Source organism: Giraffa tippelskirchi, chromosome 6, assembly GCF_054371585.1.
Source record: "Giraffa tippelskirchi isolate mGirTip1 chromosome 6, T2T-mGirTip1v1.2.pri, whole genome shotgun sequence".
NCBI classification, from domain to species: Eukaryota; Metazoa; Chordata; class Mammalia; order Artiodactyla; family Giraffidae; genus Giraffa; species Giraffa tippelskirchi.
This window is the reverse complement of record NC_137280.1, coordinates 84,532,076-84,553,212: the sequence shown is the minus strand read 5'-3', so window position 1 is coordinate 84,553,212 and position 21,137 is coordinate 84,532,076. Positions and strand designations below refer to the sequence as shown.

The window sequence follows — 21,137 nt, the reverse complement described above, 5'->3', positions numbered from 1 at the left end:
GGGTTCCATCCCTGGTCAAGGAACTAGATCCCACATGCCTCAACTAAGACCCAGTGCAGCCAAATAAATAAATCAATATATATATTTTTAAAAAGAATAAAATATAGATGGCCATGGAGCAGAGAAATCCAGAGAAATCTGGATTCAAAAAATAGATTCAAAATAAAAATCGTCTTTGTGACAAAAGCAACCCAAAACCAAGTTATAAGATGAAATGGAAAAAAAAAAAAAAAAGATGAAATGGAACAGTAAAGAGGTACTAACTTGCTGTGTGGTGTGGGGTAAAGAGGATTCAGTGAACCCACGGGTAAGGTATCAGGCACTCAGTACATACAGCTTTGCATACAGCTGACACTCCATTATGGCTACACTAATCAGATGCAGTGGCCACTGAGCGTCATCTTAACTTTAGCATCAACCTCAGTTGGTTCTCCTCCTCCTCTCCAGGGACGGGGAGCTCACCCCTTACTGTCTTCTGCTCCGGGAATGCTGCCCAAGCAGGCCCTGTGTTTTGAGAAGGGAGGTGAACTTGGAAAGCAAGCCTGGACCACCTACACTCGCAAGTCTTTGTGGGTCAGCCCTGAAGGGGAGGTACCTGAGTCAATGCAGTCTATACTTGGGGAAACTGAGGCTCAGGGCGGCCCTATGCTGTGGTCACCCAACACAAGTCTGGAGGCTCAGATTGTCACTTGTTTTTATTGAGTTACAATAAGAGATGTGCAGGTTCGGTGGCTCCAGCCCCCTCCCAAGCCCTCCCCACTTGGGCAACAATAGCTCCCAGCGCCAAGGAATCGGGGGTTAGGGGTCTCGGGCATGGTGGCGGGGGTCCCGAGAGTCCCCGAGGGGCTCGTGGGTCCTAGGATCAAGCACGGCGGACACGGAAGACAGTGGGTTGACGGCCTGCCTCGGCCCCGACATTGTGGGGGAGGGGGCTTCTGTACAAGGTCACCCTCCGCGGGGGTCGCTGCTGCCCCGAAACACCGATGGGTCCCACAGAACTAGCAGAGAGCACTGTGTCCACTTGGCTCCCACGAATGCCGCGTCGTCCGGCCCAGCCGGCCAGGGGGCGTTTCCCTGACCTGACCCCGCCCACCGGAGCGAATGGCCCGCCCACCTGGTCCGCACTGCAGACCCCAAGCCGGTTCAGGACTCTTCCTCCCGCTCTTCGGCTCACTAAGCGATACCCGGCCAGCTCAGTGGCTACTTCTTTTCCTCTGGGGGCGCAGGCAGGGGCTCGGGCAGGGCCTTGGGCGAGGGCTCGGGCTCCCAGAGCAGGAATTCGTGGAGCAGCGTGTTGACGGTCTCCGGACACTCCAGCATCACCATGTGACTGCCTTCATCGATGAGCTTCAGGAAGGCAAGAAGCAGGATCTGCAGAGGAGGCGGGTTCAGAGCGGCCAGAGCCAGGACCCGGGAGCTCAGGGTCACTCAACCCCTACCTATGTATGGCCTGCAGCATCAGGAAGTCCTTCTTGCAATCTACCCTATATTCCTTCATTTCCATACAAGGGGGAACTAGAGGATGGCCTGTCACCCTCCACGCGCGTTAAGTCGCTTCAGTTGTGTCTGACTCTTTGCTACTCTATGGGCTATAGCCTGCCAGGCTCCTCTGTTCATGGGATTCTCCAGGCAAGAATACTGGAACAGGTTGCCATACCCTCCTCCAAGGGATCTTCCTGACCCAGGGATTGAACTGGGTCTCCTGGCAGGCAAGTTCTTTACCACTAGCGCCACCTATGAAGCTTGGCCTGTCACCCTGCTGGGGCCTAATTCGGTATTCATTCATTCTGCCTTTCGTAAGTGCCTACAATATGTCCAGAGCAGGATTTTTCAACTTGGGCACTCATGGCATTTGGGGCGGGATCATTCTCTGGGATGGGAACTATAGGATGTTGAACAGCATCCCTGGCTTCAATCCACTAGATGTCAGTTGTAGCATCCCACTCCCCCACCACAGTGTGACAAAAATCTCTCCAGGGAATTCCCAGTGGTTAGGACTCTGCATTCTCACTACTGAGGGCTCAGGTTCAATCCCTGGTTGGGGAACTAATATCCCACAAGTTGCACGGCATGGTCAAAAATAAAATTTAAAATAATACTAAAATTAAAATAAAATCAGACATTGCCAAATATCTCTAGGGAGCAAAGTCACCTCAGTGAGAAATCACTGAGAGTGACAGACGGACAGAGTCTCTCATGCTAAGGTCAGGTATCTCAATCTCCACAGGATAGACACTTGGCGTTGGGTCATTTTCTGCAGTGGGGCTGTCTTGCTCACTGTAGGTAACTGAATAGTATCCCCAGCCTCCAGCCACCAGGTTCCAAAAGTACCTCCCTCGCCCACAGTCATGGCAGGTCTGCAGACATTTTCAAGTGTCCCCTGTGGGGCAGAATCATCCCTGGTTAAGAACCAATGTTGCAGAGCTATTCTAAGCATTAAGGATCCCAAGACTCTTTCTGGGGAATCTAAAGACCCCCACTTGCCCTCTTGCAGGATTATGTTGCCCATCACAAATCCCAACTGTGAAGAGTGCCTTTTTTTTTTGTTTTGGGCCACACCACATGAAATGTGGGATTCTAGTTCCCCAATGAAGGATCGAACCCAGGCCCCCTGCAGTGGAAGTGTGAAGTGCTAACCACTTGATCACCAGGGAAGTCTGGCAAAGAGTGCCTTTCAGCAGGCAGATGGGACAGCACATGATCCGACCCCCTGTCCCAGGCAGCCCCACTTTCTGAATTCCACCTTTGACCCTCAATCTAAGCTCTGACGTCCTTGGGGCTAGAGCACAAAGCAGAGTCCCCCTGGGCTGTGCAGGGGGGATTTGAGGGGTGTGGTGACTGGGGTGCCATACCTCAGCCATGCGCTGGTCTTCCTCCACTGGCACAAACTTGTCATGCATGCCGTGGACGAGCAAAACCGGCACGGTGAGCTCAGCGTGGTAGACCTCGTCGCCCTCGGGCCAGTACTGGCCGCTCATCATGGCCCGAAGCACAAAGGAAGACACATTGAACGCGTTGCCCTCCTTCAGCAGCTGCTTTTCTTTGGCCCCTTGGCGGGCGAAGCCGGCTCTGGGGTGGGGGTGGGCGGGGAGCACCGCTGGAGCCCTCAGGCCATCTCAGCCACCAGCAGTGCTCCCCATGCCAGCCCCAGCCATATAGCCTCCCCTCCCATCCAACTTGGGGAGATGTCGGGGCAGGGCTGGTTCACTCACTTGAGGAAACTCCAAGCCAGACAGGGTGACAGACAGTGCAGGATGCACGTGGGCATGTTGAAGATGGAGCAGAAGCTGGGCTCCAGGGCTGTGGGGCCCCCGCCGTTGATCATGATCACCTTGTGCACCAGGTCTGGGTACTCGTGGGCCAGGAATGTGCAGAAGGAGACACTGCCCCCCAGGGGGATGGTGGGGAGGGGCGAAAGGCAGTGGTCAGCAGGATACAAGCAGTGAGAGGGTGAATGCCCTCCCCTCACCCAGAGGCAGGTCCTTGAAGGCCAAGATTCTTCCCGTGGGGTGGGTTCATGAGCACCAAATGGGGGTGAGGGATGGGAGGGGCAACCCAAATGCCCAGAAATTGTGAGACTGTGTATGTGTGTGTGTTGAAGGTGGATTTTTTTTTTTCTTTTGGAGAAAGGATCCTCAAACTTTTATCAGATCCTCAAAGTCATCATAACCCCCAAAGAGGTAAGAATTACATATTGTCAAGTGTTGGGAAAGCTATTTGATTAAACAAAACCTTTGGCTTCTCAGAGAATGTCACTGTTTCCAGTGTATCCCTTCCCTTTAAATTTGCCTGCAATGAAGGAGACCCTGGTTTAATTCCTGGGTCAGGAAGATCTGCTGGAGAAGGGATAGGCTACCCACTCCAGTACTCTTGGGCTTCCCTTGTGGCTCAGCTGGTAAAGAATCTGCCTGCAATGTGGGAGACCTTGGTTCAGTCCCTGAGTTGGGAAGATCCCCTGGAGAAGGGAAAGGCTACCCACTCCAGTATTCTGGCCTGGAGAATTCCATGAACTGTATAGTCCATGGGGTCACTAAGAGTCGGACACAACTGAGCGACTTTCACTTTCACTTCACCTTCCCTTTAAGGATCTTCTCTTATTGGCCTCTGGGTTTGTCACATCTGCCTGCTTTATGCAAGATGGAAGGGTGCAGGTATCTCTCCTCATTACCCCGAAAGCAGGGTTTAGGCAAAGGACGGCCTGAGAGCTAGCTGCTTGTTTCTGTTGTTAAACTTCAGTTTAAAATTCTGTAAATGTGTAAAATAGCTTATAAATAAAGATTTATTGGAACAAAGCCACACCCAAACAATTGTAAATTTGTTTACAATCATGTCTGCTTTCCTTCTACAATGATAGGCTTGTGAAGTTTCAACAGAGACCAACCATAAGGCCTGCAAACCTAAAGTATTTACTCTTTGGCCCTTTGAGATAAAGTTTGCCAACTCCTGCTAAAAAGAGGGACAGGATACAAGCAGGAGTCAAATGGACTTGACTGTGCCAGTGACTCACTGTGTGTCCTTGGGCAAACTCCTTAACCCCTCTGAGATATCATCTCCATATTTGTGACGCAGAAACTGACCTCATAGGATTGTTATGGGGTCACAGGAGTTTCCACAGATGGGTGTTCATTTAATGGAGGAATCATTATTGGAAGCATCCACTTTGGCATATGTTTTCATATAAACAAATACGAGCTATGCTACTTCTTAGTCTGGCCTTCCTTTCTCTTATGTAACATTTCTTTTTCTTGTCTTATTGCATGCACTACAACTGTGAAAACAATGACTCTCAACCTGGCTGGCTGATCAGACCCTGCCTTTCATCCTGGGTAAAGGACAGAATGGTACCACTTGGCAGTGATCAGGCACGAAGACCCAGAGCCATGGTGCGGGCTCTCATCTAAATGCCAAGGTGGTATTATCTATCACCCCTTTAAGGGAGATAACATGCATATTAAATCACTTCAGTCATGTCTGATTCTTTGCGCCCCTATGGACTGTAGCCCTCCAGACTCCTCTGTCTGGGAAGAGCAAGAATACCGGAGTGGGTTGCAATGCCCTCATCCAGGGGATCTTCCCAAGTCAGGGATTGAACCTGAGTCTCTTATATCTCCTGCATTGACAGCCAGGTTCTTTACCACTAGTGCCACCTGGGAAGCCCTTAAGGGAGAGTGAATTAAAGTAAACTGTACCCTTGTAAACAAAAATTATGAGATTCCAAGTAGTCTTTGCTTAAAGCCCTTGGGGTCTCCAGAGCAACCAATTCTTGAATTTAATAGAAGACAATGGTTTTCAGCTAGGGGTGATTCTGCCCACCAGAGGACCTTGGCACTATCTACAGGCATTTTTGATTGTCACAATCATCACTAGACCATCGTGCTAGTGGCGTCTCATGGGCAGAGGTCAGGGATGCTCCTAAACATCCTACAATGCACATGAAAGCCACTCACAGGAAAGAATTACCTGACCCAAAATGTCAATAGTTCAGGGACTGAGACACTGCTTTAAAACAATGTGAAACAACAGTATTGCTGGCAGGAGTCCATGTGTTGTTGCAGATGGTAGTGGGATTTTTCAAGAAGGGAAATCAATATTTTGTGAGTGGGCATGGGTCCTGCCAGTCCCCACCCCTCACCCTCATCCCCACCGCAGCATTGGCTCACCCATAGGAATGCCCAATGAGCACGTTGCGCTTCTTGGCATAGCGCTTGAAGATGGCACGCATGTCCTCCGCCAGTGCATAGAAGGTGTAGGCGGCGGCCACTTGGGGTGCTGAACTAGCCCCGTGGCCGGCCAGGTCAGGCGCCACCACCTCGTAGCCCAGGCGCACAAAGAAGTCCAGCTGTTCCTTCCAGATGGCCAGGGAACCGCCAACCCCATGGATGAAAAAGAGCACCACGTCAGCCTGGGCTCCCTTACAGCTGGTGATGCGCTTCTCACAGTCAATGTGGATGGTCCGCTTGGGGCGTCGGGCTCGCCGCCGCCGTCCACCACTGCCACTCCCAGCACTGCCTGGGACTGAGCGGCTATCGCTGCCCGCTGGGTCCGCCAGCTCTACCTCAAGGGCAGCTGGTGGCTCCCCGGAGCCATTCTGCCCATGCAGGAGGTCAGCTCGTGGTGCCCGGCCCAGGTTCTCCACCAGTAACCGCCCATTGCGGTACACGGTGATTCTGCGCTGGCAGCGGACCAAACCGGACTGGTCCCCCTGGGCGGCGTCCGACAGTGGTGGCGGTGGGGTCGGGGCCGAAGCGGGTCCCGCATGCTTCACCCGCAGCACGCGGCCAGGCTTGACCTCCACAAACGTGTAGCCATCGCTGGACTCCATGCTCTCCAATGGCCCTACTGCATTGGGTGGCGCGCCCAGCAGGCAGCAAAAGATCCCATCGGTCATGCCGGTCAGCATGGTGTGTCCTGTGAGTGGGGGTGACAGCCAGGTCAGAGGCTGTCTGAATAGGAAGCCTTTCACGCCCAAACTATCCACTCTCTATACCTGGGGTGGGTGAGTTGCACTGGGAGGCCCGGTCTAGGACCCAGTTTAGGGGTGGTCAGAACCAGGCACAGACTGAGATGTTTTGTCTGGTCAGCGCCTGTGTGGTGGTCAGCCAGCCTCATGGGTCAGCCTAGTCTACATTAAAGAGAAGGCTGTGGCTATGGCTGACACCAAGAGGCATCCATGGGAAAGGTGTTAGAATTGGGTGTTAGGGGGCTTCCTGAAGGAGGGGACATTGTGGCAAATGTGACCCATCCCTGAGGACCCTCCAGCTCAAGTTTATAACTTATGCCTTCCTAAATCCATTCATTCATTTGTCCACTCATTCACTCATGCAGTCTTTTGTTAACTCACTTTCACTAAACCAGCACAACCTGAACGCTCCAAAAATATCTTAAAAATATGCAGACCCCAACAATGAGCCCCCATCCCAGGTCTCTAAACGTGGTTTCTGAAAGTTGAGGCCCTGGGATAGGAGTTTCAGGACTGAGCTCCAGAATTCTTTACCCAGCGACCCAAGATCATGGGTGCAATGGGTCTGTTTCACAGACCAACAAGCTGAGGCCCAGACACTCTGGGATGAAGCTGCTCGGTCCCCACTGGTCAGTACCCTGGGTTCTAGGGAACCTGATACACAGCTTCCAGTGGTGGAGATGAGGATGGAGCCCTGGCTGGGGGCCTCCAGGCCTCCATCCCCGCTCGCTGGGCACCCCCCCGTTCCCCCCCCGTCGTGGCCATGGCAACTGCAGGCAGTTACATAACTCGAGGGGGATACCCGTGCAGCGCACCCCCATTGTTTAGGCCCTGGTGATGGGACCAACCCCTCGCCGTCCCCATCCTGGGCTCCGCGGGGATAATGAACGCCGAAAATCTAGCCTGCGGTGGCCCATACTTGCTGGTGGAGGGGTAGCAGGCCGCGCCCCCCGCCTCCGGCGGGGTTCCAACCCGCGATTGCGGAGGGGGGCGCAAATGCGCCATGCCAGCCCCCCTCCACAGAGCCAGGCCCTCAGCTCCTGGGTGCCCGTCAGCCCTGTGGCGGGATCGAGGTCACTGGGGCGCCGCGGCTTTCTAAGAGTCCGAGGGCGGGCTTTGCGTACATCCCCTCCAAAGTGAAAGATCCAGGGGCCTCAATGTCCCTTTCCCACGGCCCTCTCCCTGCTCACCTCATCGAGGGCCCTGGGACCCGGGGCAGGGCAGAGGGGTCCCGGGCAGAGAAGCCAGCGTCCGCCTGCAGGTGCCGTTTACATGGTGGCGCGGGGTCTGGCCGGGCACGTCTAAGCGGGCGGGCACGGGCCCGGGGCGGTCAGCGCGGGGACATTCTTCTACCTCCTAGCAAGCCGGCCCTTTAAGCGTCTCCTTGGGCGGGACCGTGAGCCGACTGATTGGCGTCCTGGCCAATCGCAGCAGCGTAGTGACCTGGCCTAGTTAGACTGCCAATCAGACTCGGAAGCTCCGGGATTAGGGCGGGCTTTTGGGGCAACGGCCCCGTCCCCCTCAGGGGTTTACGGAGGTGGAGGGAGAGATTGGGCCTGGTCCAGGGCCGAGAAGGGGTCGGAACCTGAGGACTTCCGGGCCCCTCGGAGGTAGAAACCGGAGCCCTCCTCGCTGCAACTGGCCTGTCTCCTCTAAACGGCGCCCCAATGCCCCTTTCTGAGCTCACCTTTCCTTTCTACAGTTTCGCAGATCTTTGCAATTTCAGGCGAGGAAACAGGCTCATAAAGGGCACAAGGTCACAAAGTAAGCTGGGGGAGCAGCGATGGGGCTTGGAACTACGGCTGTGTGACTCCAAGTCCTGCAAATAGTTATTCTTTAAACCATTTAACAGGTATCCTGGAGCTATTAGGAATTAGAGTTTCACAGATAGGCCAATTTAACTGTTGGTCAATTTAACTGGTGACTCTGGTCCCAGCTGGAGCCAGAGAGCCCATAGTTCAAACCCAGCTTCTGCTGTTTGCTAATATATGACCTTGGGCAAGTCCCTTCTCTGAGGCTCCATTTATTTCTTTATGAAATTAATTCCCTCTCCCGCATGAGTTTGCTAGGCAGGTAAAACACTTAGCAAGGAAAGTGCTCCATACATTATTGACATTATTATTGTACTGCTGTAGTATTGTAGTGGTTTGTTAAATGATGGTGCAGGTAGGATAGGCTTCAGATGACAAGGGGTTAACCATCCCTTGCCCACTCCTATCCCCTGGAATTTGCTGCCAGAGCTGGATTAGGTCCAGCCACCCACTCTTGCCCACTCAGGGTGCTCCTGCGAGACTACAGTTTTATTCATGCAGAAAAAAAATTCCCCGCCCTCTCCCCAAGGTGGGAGATGCTGCGGGGGGGCGGGGCAGAGCGTTGGACAAGAGGGAGGGACTGGAGTCAGGGAAAGGAGAGTATCTGAAGAGGAGTTTTAAAAGATGAATAGGAGAGCACTAAGCAAAGGAGGGAGGGTGTGTGTGTATGTCGAAGGCAGTCTTCAAATGCCTGCCAAATATTTTCCCTGGGGCAATGGGGCGCAATAGAGGGTACGTAAGAAGGGAAAGAGCTCAGGTACGAGTATTAGAAAAATAGAGACTGAACGGGGGCACCACCAAGGGCAAGCCTGCAATCCTTGAGTTCTGCAGATTGAGAAATTGAATGACCACACCAAGGACATCCAGCCAACTCCAACTCAGACCTCCTGGGCTCCCCGCCAAGGGGCGGAGACTTGGCTGAGGCTAAAGGAAAGCTGCCAGCCAGCTGTGCGCCATCTGCCTTGCTCCCGCTGGGAGTGGGAGACTGAACCAGCCGTTTCTTGAGGCTGCCACCAGCTGCGCCACCGTAGCCCCCGGGCACCCTCTGCAGGTCTACAAGAGAAGGAACTACAACTCCCAGCAGACCCAGGGAAATAATGGTTTGTAGGCACGCGCATGCGGAGAAGGCGCCGTTCGTCTGCCGCCTGCTGGTTCAGAAGAAGAACTACACTCTCCTGCGGGCGCGGACGCTCACGCCAGAGGTGCGGTGCGTCTACGTAGAACTACAATGCACAAAGAAATGTGGGCTCCGCTGTAGAAGAAACTACATTTCCCAGAAGCTCTCGTTCCGCAGCTGCGGAGCCTATAGGCTGCGGAATAGCTGGAAACTGATGGCGTGCTGTGGCTGAACATGGCTTTCTCGGTCGGATCGGTGCGTCGCCTGTTGGGCCCCGTCAGTAGGTCAGCGGGGCTGCTGGGTGGCAGGTGAGTCTTCATGGGGACAGCGTCTCAAATCTGGGAGTAAGAGCGGCGTCGAGGGCTGCCTCCAGGTATTTACCAATCGCATGACCTTCAAGTGCCTTGCGAACTCTTCGAGTACCTTTTCCTTCCAGACTCCCTCCCGGCATTGATCTGGAAGCCGAAGCTTGGAAAGGTTGAGCTCTACGCAGAAGTCACACAGCGCCCCCTCTGACCTTTCTCTCCGTCTCTCTGCTCCCGCAGGTGGCTCCAGGGTCCCCGGGCCTGGCTGGGGCTCCCCGACACCTGGGGACTCCCCGCCATGCAGCAGACCAGGGGCAGGACGCGCGGGAACGAGTATCAGCCAAGCAACATCAAGCGCAAGCATAAGCATGGTTGGGTCCGGCGCTTGAGCACGCCGAACGGCGTCCAGGTCATTCTTCGCCGCATGCACAAGGGTCGAAAATCGTTGAGCCATTGAGGAGCGCGACGTGGCGGCTGGATCTCCCCATTAAAGCATTTCCCTCGCTTAGCCTGCAGCTGTTTTTGTGGAGAGCTGGGGAGCCAAGAGTCGGACACGACTGAACTGAGCTGGGGAGCAGGGACTACTGGGACTGACATGAATCCTCCTCTAGGTTTCTGGAAGAGGGAATGGGAAGTCAGACCTTGCCAGAGTGCCTTTTTACGCTCTTGAATTAGGAAGACTTTGGAGCAATAGTCCACAGATGGTACAGTGAACACTTTTGTAACCCAGTACACAGCTGTATTCACAACTCGTCCTGCCCTCTACTATGAGGCAGATCTAAATATTTCAGAATGCACCTCTCTAAAATAAGGTCCCGTTAATACATACAAAACTTTTCACAGCTTTTTTTAAAAAAAGCCAACAATTCCATCATGTTTTTAAAAGTCTAATAAATGTTCAAATTTTCACTTGTCTTATAAAATGTCATAATTCTCACAAGTTCTAGGAAGGCTTGTGAGCGGTGGGAGGGGTTTGAACCCTCCACCTGCCCCTTGGGGATGGGCGCTGTAACCTGGAGCAAGACCTTAGCCCTCTAAGGTTCTTTTGGTTCCTGTAAAAAGGGACTTCCCTGGCAGTCCAAGTGGTTAAGATTCTCCACTTTCCCAACTGCACGGGGGCAGGTCCAATCCTGTATGCTGCGTGGGCAGCCAAAAATAAAGTAGATTCATCCTTAAAATGAGATGCTCATTTCTCCTTTGCTGTGTTGTCGGTGGTGGTTTAGTCGCTAAGTCGTGTCCGACTCTTTGCAACCCCACGGACTATAGCCTGCCAGGCTCCTCTGTCCATGGGATTTTCCAGGCAAGAATACTGGAATGGGTTGTCATTTCCTTCTCCATGTTGTTGGAGTAATAATGTTCCGTAACTTATTGAGTACTTCTTCAAAAAGTCCTTGTCTCCAGGCTGTCAGGCTGGGGGGTGGGGTTTCGTAGGGCTTAATTCATACCCAGGCAATTTGGACCCAGTGCCCAGTGGAGTCAGGGCTGGGAGGATGATGGTGAGGATTGCAGGAGCCCAGAGGAGGCACTGGACTTTGCCTTGGGAAGAAGGCTTCTTCGAGAACGTGGTCCAAAAGGAGAGATTGGACGAGTCAGGATAAAAGGAGGACGAAGGAGGCCGACGAGGCCCAGAATTTCGGGGCAAGGAGGCGGGACTGGATCTTGGGGATATTGGGGAGCCACAGGAAATGTTTCAGAGATAGTCTATTCTGTCAGTTCAAAGATAGTCAAACGACTAGTGTGGGGGAAGTTTAGATATGCTGAAACCTAAAGGTTGGAACCCTGGGGAGGAGGCTGGGAGTGTTACGGCGGGTCCCCATCCTTCCAGGGCTGCTGTGAGAACCCTATGAACCACCACCTGAAAAAGCGTCGCAAATGTTAGAGAGCGGGGGGACCTCCGGGTGTTGCGGACTACAAATCCCAAGGGGCTTTGGGGACCCGGCCTCCACCCATTTCCGATTTCACTGCTCACAGCTTGCAAGTCTCGGGCGGGGTTTTGCTCTCTCAACGTAACTTGACCACGAAGGAGGAGGCGTGACGACCAATGGGCGCGTGGTTTAGCCGGATTTGGCCAATGGGGGTGCGTAAAGACGGCGTAACTTAGAGGCGGAGCCAGAGGGCAGACCAATGACGGAAGGGCGGTCGCACCATCAGTCTAGGCTGCGCAGTGGCTGGAAGTTACTGTGCGGCGGCGGCTAAGAAGGCGGCTGTGGTGGCGGTGGCGGCGGCTGAGGCAGTGACGGAGGAAACAGAAGATGGTGAGAGTGGCCGGCAGGGCCGTATTCCCCCTCCGCTCGACAAAATGGCGCCGCGGGCCCATCCACTTCCAGTAATCCCCGAGGCCCCTCACCGCCCTACCCGGCCCCCTCGGGCCCTGCCCCGCCCCTCCATCTGACCTGTGACCTTCGATCCCCTCCCCCGGACCCTGCTGTGAGCTTCCTGCTGACCCCACCCTGGCTCCATCTTCGACCCCTGACCTTTTTTAGGCTTCCAGGCCCTGACAACTCATTCATTTCCGGGTCGTGGGCCCCCCGGAAATCGCCTGGTGGATGGGGATGGGGTCCCCCAGACCCCCGAACTCAGGCCTAGTACTCCGTGGCCCGGGCCTGGGCCTTTTCAATTCGGAAGGGTTTGGGAAGACGGCCTGAGCGTCGGGGCGGGGAGGGGGCTTGACATAGTGACATGCGGGGCTTTGTCGCCGAAGGAAGTGCGACATCGCGAACTGCCCTGGTCCCTCAGAGCCCTAACCCCACCTCCGACATTCCGGCCCCGACCAGCTGGAAGAGGGAGCAACTTTATCTCTCCAGTCACCAGGCCCTTTCCCTGCTAAATGGGGGTAGCAATTGTCCAGACCTCATCGGGTTGTGATAATTTAGGGAACTGACGTCTTAAAGGGCTTGGGACAGTAAACGCTCAGCAGATAAGCTGGGTGAGTCGGGGATGGTGACTTTCTCTCCCAGCTGTCTCCTCATCTTGAGGTGGGGATGATGCCAGCTTGTTGTTAGGAGATTAAGATCCCCCTTGGGCCACTCAGTCATCCTGGGGTTTGTGTCTGGTGGTTCTGTGGGGTTCAGTCTTTTCACCTGTGAAGTGGGACCCAGCCTTAGAGTTGGGCTGAAGTCCCCTCCATTCCCCCCACTATTTGGCATCCCCAGGGCTGACAGAGGTGATGGAAGCTTTTGTCAGGGCAAATCAAATAGCACTGTCCCTGGACTCAAGAGTCCCAGCCCACAAGCTGTAGTCCTTAGGATGTCGTGGGGGATGGGCAGAAAAAGACTTCTTGTCAGGAAGAGTATGGGAAAGTGGTAAGTTGATTCCTAGCAGGTGGGTCCCCAGGCCTGGGCGTTGTCCTCGATTGCTCGCTGCAACCTCATTGCCTGCGTTCAGTCCCTAAAGAGGGTTCAGTTGGCTCAGGCTCCAGAACGAATTCTGAATCTGTCCACGGCTCCCCACCCTGGTCCAGGCACTGCCACCTCCCGCCTGAACACCTGCTTCAGCCTCCTACCTGGTCTCCTTGCCTCCATCCTGCCCCACTGGCAGTCTGTAATGCACCAAGAACCAGAGGGCGCTTTTAAAGACGACAATCGGATAATACCACCATCTCGCTTACAAAACATTCCAGGGGCTTCCTGTTGTCACCCCAATGAAACCCACCTCTCTCCTCAGCCTCCAAGGTCCCCCCTGCCTACCTCTGTGACCTCATGTGTACCTCATCTGTACCTTCACCCCTCTCCCCGTGAGCTCCAGCCACTGTGGCCTTGTTTTCACATCTTCATGTTCCAAGTCCCTGCCACCCCAGGGGCTTTGCACCTGTTACTCCTTCTGCCTGGAATGCTCATCCTCCCGGGAATATCATCTGCGCAGAGGGCCCCTTCCTGACTGCAGGAGACCCCTGTGTCTCTCTTTTCTGCACACCATTTCTTTTCCTCATCTTGCTTTGGTTGGGTCACTGGCAGGCTGCCCGCACAGGACTGGTACACAGATACTCAGTGTTTGCTGAAGCAGTGGACAGCTTCTGGGCCCAGCTGTAGCTGGGATTTGTCTGGCTGAGGTGAGGATTTCTTCCTGTGTCTGAGGTTTCATTTTCCTGCTCAGCTAACAGGAAGTACAGGCCATCCCCTGTCTGCATTAATTTATTCAGCACAGGCACACTGCTGCTAATAATGCTCAGTTGATGCTACCACCTCAGAGCTGCTCTGGGTAAAGCTGTTTCTCCATGTTGTCTTACTGGAACTCAGAACAACCCTGGTTCACAGCAGGGACAGCCAGGCTGGGAGTTTACCCGCCCCAGGTCACACAGCCAGGGAGAGGCCGTCCAGCATTCAGTGCAGGCCTGGGGCTCCGGAACGTCTCACCACTCTGCCACCCAGCCCCATGTGAGCCCTGTCAGGGGCCCAGGATTGAGCCAACCCTGTCCTCTGCCTCAGGGAGGGAACAGTCCATGAAGGAGCTGGATGTGTAAACAGATGACCTCGTTGGGGTGGGTGTGAGCATGGCTCCTGAGGTGTGGGGAGAGGAAAGGGGGAGGGGCTGTTTTGAGCTGGCTGGAGAGGTTGGTGGGTGTTTCCCATGTGGAGAACGGAGGGGCATTGTTGGAGGGTGGCTCAGGCTGAGGAGGGGTGTGGCAGTAGGCTGGCATGGGCCAAGCCCTGCCAGGGCTGTGGAGGGGTTTGAGTTGGGACAGGGACCCCATCCTCTCCTTTCAGGTCTCAGGCCTGCATCACTGCGTCTGGGCCATCCTCCCCTTCCCCCAGGCCAGCTGGCCTTCCCCACCCCCACCCCTGCTGTCATGGACCTCACATGGCACCTCGTGGTGCCCTGTCTTCATGGCCACTCTGCTTTCACCACACGCTCTTTGATCCACACCCATGTCCCCATGCACTGGCTGTTCCCTGGGGCCAGGGGTAGGACTGCTGTGGCTCTCCGCAGTGCCCTAGTGCCTGGCATGGGGCCCACCACATGGCTGGGTCCTGAGAAAACCCTGCCAGATGGATGAAGCAAATCCCATAGTCTGGAACTGAGCTGAGGCAGGGGTCCTGGGACAGGGCAGGCAGGTGTGAGGGGCTCTGAGCTGACTTCTGGGCAGTAGGTCACTCAGATATGAGGGCCGCCTCCTGGATGGGAGCGGGATGCCCATCCCGCTGCCATCTTGCCTAGGCCCAGCAGAGGGAGAGGTTGGTCCCCACGAGGTGAAAACCCCTGTTACTGCCTGCCCCAGAGGATGATGGGGGAATCCCCTGAACAGCGGCTTCCCCGATGGCGCAACACCCAGGGGTCAGGCATGGCAATGGAGCACCTGAGGGAAGGTTCACATGGCCTGCAGGCTCTGAGCCTTGGCTTTTAGGCAGGAAAGTGGGGGCACTGGCATCACGGGAACAGGAGCTTTACCTCCAAGATTGGGCAAACCTGGATTCAGTCAGCTTCCTGTTTCCGTTTGGGGTTGGGGGACCTCTGATGAGTGTCACATGAGCTTTCTGCCTCAGTTTCCTCGACTGTATGATGGGGTCACTCCAGCTTGGGAAGGCCCTGGTCCTCCCCAGCTGTGCCTCTCCAGGCCTGATGACAGTGTTGCTCTCCTGCTCTGCTGGGACATCAGTCGCTGCCCCAGGCTCTCAGCTGTCATTCCTCCCCAAAGCTCTTGTGCCTCGGTTTTCTGAGGTGGACACAGCTCCCGTTGGCCTTTATTCCTCACATCTTGTGGCCAGAGACCTGACCCCCACCCAGAGTCAGGGTCTTCCCCTTCCAGAGCACCCAGCTGGTGCCAGCATGCCAGGGAAAAAGGACTTTCCACGAGTCAGGGCCATGGATGAATGCCGTTGCTGGCTCCCTAGCACCTTGAAGACCTAAAGCTTCTGGTGCCTGAGCCCCTGCCCCAGGCAGTGGGGTGTGAGGGGGCAGGGGGTGGCCAACCTGCTCCCTTTAGGCTTCTGCCCGCACCCCCCCCCCGAGGCATTCTCCCCTCACAAAGCAGCCTTTGGATGTGGGGACCCCAGGAGCAGCCCCCGAACTGACCCTCGTCCCCACAGTGTTTGGTGAAGAGCTCAACCAGGTTTAAAAAGCTAACACTGACAAACTGAAACTTAGGTTTCTGAGTTTTCACAAGACTTGGAAGCTTGGTTGACCCTGGGCTCTGTCCGGGTCCTGTGTGCAGGCAGCCCATGAGTCCCAGCTGCCCTTTCCCGTTCACCCAGGCTCCTGCTCCCCCACCTCCACGCATTGTCATGGGGTGTCTTAGGGTGGACGAGTCTCTCTTCACCCCAGGACTCTTATCAGAGATGCCCCAATGGAGATGAAACCAGGAGTTTTATATTCAACAAGCACAGAAGGCAGGTCTGCAGTCGGATGGCCTGGGACCAGTTCCCCACCCCGCTGGTCGGTCCTGACTTGACATAAGTGTCCGTTCCTTTTTGACCCTCAATTTCCCCGCACCTCTTGGGCTTCCCTGATAGCTCAGTTGGTAAAGAATCCACCTGCAGTGCAGGAGACCCTGGTTCGATTCCTGCATTGGGAAGATCTGCTGGAGAAGGGATAGGCTACCCACTCCAGTATTCTTGGGCTTCCCTTGTGGCTCAGCTGGTAAAGAATCCACCTGCAATGTGGGAGACCTGGGTTCGATCCCTGAGTTGGGAAGATCCCCTGGAGAAGGGAATGGCTACCTACTCCAGTATTCTTGTCTGGAGAATTCCATGGACAGAGAAGCCTGGTAGGCTACAGTCCATGGGGTCGTAAAAGAGTCAGCCACGACTGAGCAGCTAACACTTTCACTTTCATGGGAGAATGTGCCCTAACCCCGGGGTTGTTTGCTCCTAAGAGTAGACACATCAGGTGGCCAGCCCAAGGGTGAGTTCTAGAAAACTTGAATGATGGAACAGAAAGAAAGAAAACCGGAAGTTGTCTGGTAGCCCATCCTGCCACAGGTGCTCTGGGTCTGGCCCAGCCTGTTGCCTGGTTTCTCACTTACCATCTTCCCTGTCTTCCAGGCAGATTTTCTGAAAGGACTGCCTGTCTACAACAAAAGCAATTTTAGTAGATTTCATGCCGACTCTGTGTGCAAAGCCTCGGTGAGTACGTAGGCCGTAAGCTGCCTCAAGGGAAAGGGTCAGGGTTGATGTGCAGCCCGAGGGTCCGAGTCTTGTCTGGAACAGAGGCCTAGCTTCAGGCCCAGCCCCACTGGAAATCCTTGCATGTCTTTTAATCCGCCTGGGAGTGAGGGTGCCAAGTTGAGGTGTATGGGGACCGCAGACCCGCCCACTCTCCTAACCCATGCCTTCCCAACCCTCTTGCAGAACCGACGTCCCTCAGTCTACCTGCCCACTAGGGAGTACCCGTCTGAACAGAGTAAGTGGCAGCTGTCCTTCTGTCCCATCCCAGCTGGCAAGGGGAAAGGCCGTGGAGTGGTACAAGAGGGGACCCGTGGGAAGCTGGGCCACTCCCAGCCCTTGGGAGCAGCTGGAAGCCTGTCTTTCCCTGGGACCCTCCTAATCTCCCCACTGGCATCTACGGTCAACCCCCATCGAGTCAGATGTCCCCTGCTGGCTCCATGACACAGGTCTTGAGACTTGTCCCGTGGGGTGGGGGCCCTATCCCAGCCTGGGGTGGGCAGCCTGGGGAGGGAGCATCTGCAAGAGGGACCTGCAGGGAAAGGCCTGGAGCCTGCAGAGCAAGGGGGTCTCATAGTTATTTATTGTGGTCCTGGTGTTTTCTTTTAACTGTGAAAAAGAACCCTGGACCTTTCTAGGCTCACTCTGTGGTCACTGGGGCTTGGTCACGTGGCTCTGTGCTCCGGATCTGTCTGGGAAAATAGGAGCTGGCATGCCGGGGCTCGTTCCTTGCCTGAGGGTGGAATCCAAGCTCCGCTTAGGACTCGGCTTCTGCCTGGGAAGCCGGGACCCCGTTGCGGCAGCCGGCTCGGGCTGCTGGTAGTGGCATGTGCTCAGGTGGGGGGGCGCTTGGCTTTTAGAAATCTGCTCCTGGGTTGGGGGTGTGACTTGAGTCCCAGAGAGGCCACCCAGAGCAGTGACAGCCCAGAGGCCATGTAAGGGAAGGCGGTGCCAGCTGGGGTGGCCAGCTTCTTCCTACAGCTTTGTCTGTCTTTCCTCCTCAGTCATCGTGACAGAAAAAACAAACATTCTTCTGCGCTACCTACATCAGCAATGGGACAAAAAGGTAAGGCACGTGGGGTTTGGGTGCTGGGCCCTGGGAAGGAACACAGTGCCTAGCAGGGGGCTATGAGTTCTGGAAGAACACTGGTGGCTGGGAGACTGAGTGTTCGGGTGGGGCCTTGAGGGCTAAGTAGGAGTTTGCCAGATGATCCAGGAGAGGGAAGAATGTTCTAGAGGAGAGAAGGGCTGTGCCAAGGCCATGGAGCTCTGGTGCCTGGGGACAGGCAGAGGCTTGGTAAGCTGTACTGAGAGGCCTGGCTCCCCAGAGGGTATGGGGAGCACGGCCCTGGTGGCAGGTGGACATGGGTGCTGTTACTTGGAATCTTCATTCAATGATGAAAGGTTCATGTGATTAAGAAATTCAGGCCCCACTAGAATGTGTAGCTGAGGTGAAAAGTCATCTTCCCCACAAGGGGCCATCTTTCTGACAGGATTTTTTTTTGCTTTCTTGAAAATCTGCCTGTGTAGTTTTGCCACGTGGTCTTTTTTCCTCTAATGCTGACCACTGGACAGCGACCTGCTCTGGGCCAGGTTGAAGGGGAGCCCCCATGATGAAGTGACTGCTTGGAACACCTCAGCCCCTGGGCTCCACAAGCCTTGCTCCCCACCAGTGAGGGAAGGAGATTTTCCCAAATCAGCACACTTTCCTTTTCTGTGGCAATTCAGGGCCGCCCCAGGCGGCTCTTGGGTGCCCTTTGCCCTCTGGCACAGTGGGTGGCTTCTCTGTCTGAGAAATGGACCGCTTGGGGGGTCAATGAGACGTCGTCGTGACTCCATGATGCACCTGTCACAGACTGGGGTCCCCAGTGACTCGGCAGGGCAGGTTCAGGGGACAGAAGGGTCTGCCCAGCCAGGGGCCCTGGATCAGCCCAGGCCCAGCTTGGGGAGGCGCTGGAGCCCTGGAGCTGCAGAGGCAGCCTCAGACTTTAGGTGCTCCCCCACAGGAAAGCTCACGGCCCCTCTGCCTCCCCTGCCCCCCAGAATGCCGCCAAGAAGAGAGACCAGGAGCAAGTGGAGCTAGAGGGCGAGAGCTCGGCACCGCCCCGCAAGGTCGCCCGGACCGACAGCCCGGACATGCACGAGGACACTTAAGACTCACGTTCCCCCACAGGCGCCTCCTGTCTTGTCTGCTCCTCGCCCACCTGCCTTGTGTAAGCGCCCCCCCACCCCACCCCTCCGCCGGCCCACCCATACCCCTTCCACACCACTTCCAACCTCATAGGAGCCAATGTATTTATTTTCCTTGAGTTTTTATTTATGCTGTAAAACGTACCAAGCGATGGTTACAGGGGACGTCAGACCCAGTAGTGTGATGTTGGTAGATGCTTTAAAACAAAAACAAAAACGTTGTTCTTCACCTCCCCCCGTCCAGTCCCCTTCCTCCTCTTGCCCCCCAGTTCTCCTCTGGAAAACTGGAGCGTGTCTATGAGGGTCTAGAGCCGGGACCCCGCTATGGCCGGCCAGCAAGGGTGGGGGCCCTTCTCCCAGCGCCCACCTCCTGGTCCGGGCCTTAAAGACTTTGCCTTGTCTCGAGTTCCACCGGGACCTATTCTGTGCCCAGACCTTGCTCTGAGCTCGAGTAAGGGGGAGAAGTCAGCCCTTCTGGATCTTTCTCTTAAGTCATTTTATCATGGACTAGTGCGTGCTCCGTGTCCACCCCAATAAAAGGATCTTTCCTACCCGACCTTGCGTCTTTGCTCGGCGTGCCTCGGCGCCAGAGGACGGAGCCCCTGAGAGTCGTCCCGTCACCACCAAGAGGAGCCAAGAGGGGCCTCCAGACACTGGGGCCCAAGAACTAGCTGGATCCTCTGACAGGCCTGCTTGGCCATCTCGCTCAGAGTCAAGACCTGCCTGGACCCTCCCCTCGGCCTCACCCGCATGAAGGTGTCCCCAAGGACCAGGACACCCCCCTCCCTGCCGGAGAAACGGTCCCTGCTGCCAAGGATGGAGCTGTGGCGGGCCGCATGCCCAGGACATCAGCGAGCAGGGCGACATGCCCACCAGCCATCGCGGAGACAGGTGGCGTGGCCTCGCGCTCTGGCTCAGGAGGCAGCGTGCAAAGTGCCAAGGAAAGCCTAACCCCAGTGCCCTCGGGCGGCAGGTTCCTTGGCCCCTCCCAGCCACCAGCTGAGCTGGGTTTGGGGCTGACCTTGGGGAGGTAGGGGGCATTCGGGCTCCAGGCAGAAGGTTCAAAGCCCTGACTACCAGGGCACAGGGCAAGGGGAATGCCACTTCTTCCCCCCCGCCCCCCCCCGAGTGGGAGCCAGAGTGTTGGAGCTGATTGCTGGGGTGTTGGGGGTGGTGAGGGGTGGGGCTGTGGAGCGAGGGAGACAGCAGGCTGCAGGGGGTGCCCGCCCCAGGGTATCACCATAGAGATGCCAGCCTGAGTCAGACTGCTTGGGCCTGGGCCACCAGGGGTCTGCTGGGTGGAAGGTTCCAAGCTTAGCTGCCCAGCTCTGGGGCCCAGCTCCGGGTGCGCCTGCAGCAGTGTTCAGTTCTTCAGCAGTGGTCATAAAGCAGGTGCTTAGGAAAGGCAGATTTGACCATGGTCATGCCAGGGAGAGTCAAGTCCCTGGAGGCTCTCAGACCAGCTTGGAATCTCCAGTCCCAAGGGCTGGCCTGGCCCTGGGTAGGCGCGTGGTGTTACCCGCTGTTGGTGACTGAGTAGATGGCAGGAGTTCAGCTTCAAAGGCCATGGGGCCAGGCAGGTGTTATCCTTCAGCCTATCCTTCCCTGAGGCTCACCCACACCTCCCTGGCCCCAGGGGGCTGGGTGCCATCTCCTGCCAGTGCTGTCCATGCTGTGGGTGGGGTCCGTGGCCTCTCCATGGTCTCCCCAGCTTAGGCCCCTCAGCTAGCCTCCACCTACTCCTCCTGCCTTTGGGGCCCTCCCTACTCTGCTACCCTCAAACATCAAACTGCTTTCCCACACCTCTGTGTCTTTGCACAGCCTGCTCTCTTGCCTCTAGTGAACCCTGATGTCTTTTCCATGGCCTCCCAAAGTGCTCCTGCCTCACGCTGGCTCCCCCAGCCCTGGGGCAGGGCCTTTCTGACTCTGAGCCTCTGGATATGGACACCCTCAGGCTGGTAGAGGCCACACCCATCCCTGATCACACAGTGGAGGGCCCCGCCACTGTGACAGAGGTCACAGAGCAGGGCCATGCCAGCCCTTCCCCGATGCTGCCCTGAACACACCGTCCCCATAACATCGAAACTCAGGCACCAGGTGCCTTCTGACTCCGACACCCCGAGTTCTCCCTGTAGCCCTTGACTTGTCAGATGTCAG

General features: G+C 55.8%; 3 protein-coding genes across 7 annotated transcripts; 2 read left to right on the top strand and 1 right to left on the bottom strand.

Moving 5' to 3' along the window:
* Positions 1–677: 677 nt before the first annotated feature.
* Positions 678–13,389, bottom strand: ABHD8 (abhydrolase domain containing 8). Of its 3 annotated transcripts, none has more exons than XM_081496492.1 (5): positions 13,196–13,389; positions 5,661–6,408; positions 3,213–3,383; positions 2,853–3,069; positions 678–1,371 (listed from the first exon to the last, which is right to left on the bottom strand). In XM_081496492.1, the coding sequence occupies exons 1-5, from the start codon at positions 13,305–13,307 to the stop codon at positions 1,201–1,203; spliced, it is 1,419 nt and encodes a 472-aa protein (XP_081352618.1). In that variant the 5' UTR covers positions 13,308–13,389; the 3' UTR covers positions 678–1,200. The 3 variants fall into 3 exon arrangements, with proteins under 3 accessions (XP_081352618.1, XP_081352619.1, XP_081352620.1); XM_081496493.1 differs by lacking the exon at positions 13,196–13,389 and adding an exon at positions 7,651–7,841; XM_081496494.1 differs by lacking the exon at positions 13,196–13,389 and adding an exon at positions 6,842–7,232.
* Positions 6,212–10,871, top strand: MRPL34 (mitochondrial ribosomal protein L34). Of its 2 annotated transcripts, none has more exons than XM_081496495.1 (2): positions 6,212–7,721; positions 9,934–10,871. In XM_081496495.1, the coding sequence occupies exons 1-2, from the start codon at positions 7,618–7,620 to the stop codon at positions 10,148–10,150; spliced, it is 321 nt and encodes a 106-aa protein (XP_081352621.1). In that variant the 5' UTR covers positions 6,212–7,617; the 3' UTR covers positions 10,151–10,871. The 2 variants fall into 2 exon arrangements, with proteins under 2 accessions (XP_081352621.1, XP_081352622.1); XM_081496496.1 differs by lacking the exon at positions 6,212–7,721 and adding an exon at positions 9,595–9,696.
* On the top strand, positions 11,843–19,534 carry DDA1 (DET1 and DDB1 associated 1). Of its 2 annotated transcripts, none has more exons than XM_081496497.1 (5): positions 11,843–11,948; positions 16,671–16,751; positions 16,977–17,028; positions 17,795–17,856; positions 18,834–19,534. In XM_081496497.1, exons 1-5 carry the CDS (start codon positions 11,946–11,948, stop codon positions 18,942–18,944), a joined length of 309 nt encoding a protein of 102 aa, XP_081352623.1. In that variant the 5' UTR covers positions 11,843–11,945; the 3' UTR covers positions 18,945–19,534. The 2 variants fall into 2 exon arrangements, with proteins under 2 accessions (XP_081352623.1, XP_081352625.1); XM_081496499.1 differs by having other exon boundaries at positions 18,321–19,534.
* Positions 19,535–21,137: the final 1,603 nt, after the last annotated feature.

What these genes read in the sequence shown, in the direction of transcription:
- DDA1 (XM_081496497.1), top strand. An exon ending in ACTCTGTGTGCAAAGCCTCG is followed by an intron (nt 16,752 to 16,976) that starts GTGAGTACGTAG and finishes ACCCTCTTGCAG; the next exon opens with AACCGACGTCCCTCAGTCTA. An exon ending in GGAGTACCCGTCTGAACAGA is followed by an intron (nt 17,029 to 17,794) that starts GTAAGTGGCAGC and finishes TTTCCTCCTCAG; the next exon opens with TCATCGTGACAGAAAAAACA.
- MRPL34 (XM_081496495.1), top strand. Translation starts at nt 7,618, where the DNA reads ATGTCCCTTTCCCACGGCCCTCTCCCTGCTCACCTCATCGAGGGCCCT. An exon ending in AAGCCAGCGTCCGCCTGCAG is followed by an intron (nt 7,722 to 9,933) that starts GTGCCGTTTACA and finishes CTGCTCCCGCAG; the next exon opens with GTGGCTCCAGGGTCCCCGGG.
- ABHD8 (XM_081496492.1), bottom strand. Translation starts at nt 13,307, where the DNA reads ATGTTTTGTAAGCGAGATGGTGGTATTATCCGATTGTCGTCTTTAAAA. An exon ending in GATGGAGGCAAGGAGACCAG is followed by an intron (nt 6,409 to 13,195) that starts GTAGGAGGCTGA and finishes CCCCACTCACAG; the next exon opens with GACACACCATGCTGACCGGC. An exon ending in CTGGCTTGGAGTTTCCTCAA is followed by an intron (nt 3,070 to 3,212) that starts GTGAGTGAACCA and finishes CCCCCACCCCAG; the next exon opens with AGCCGGCTTCGCCCGCCAAG.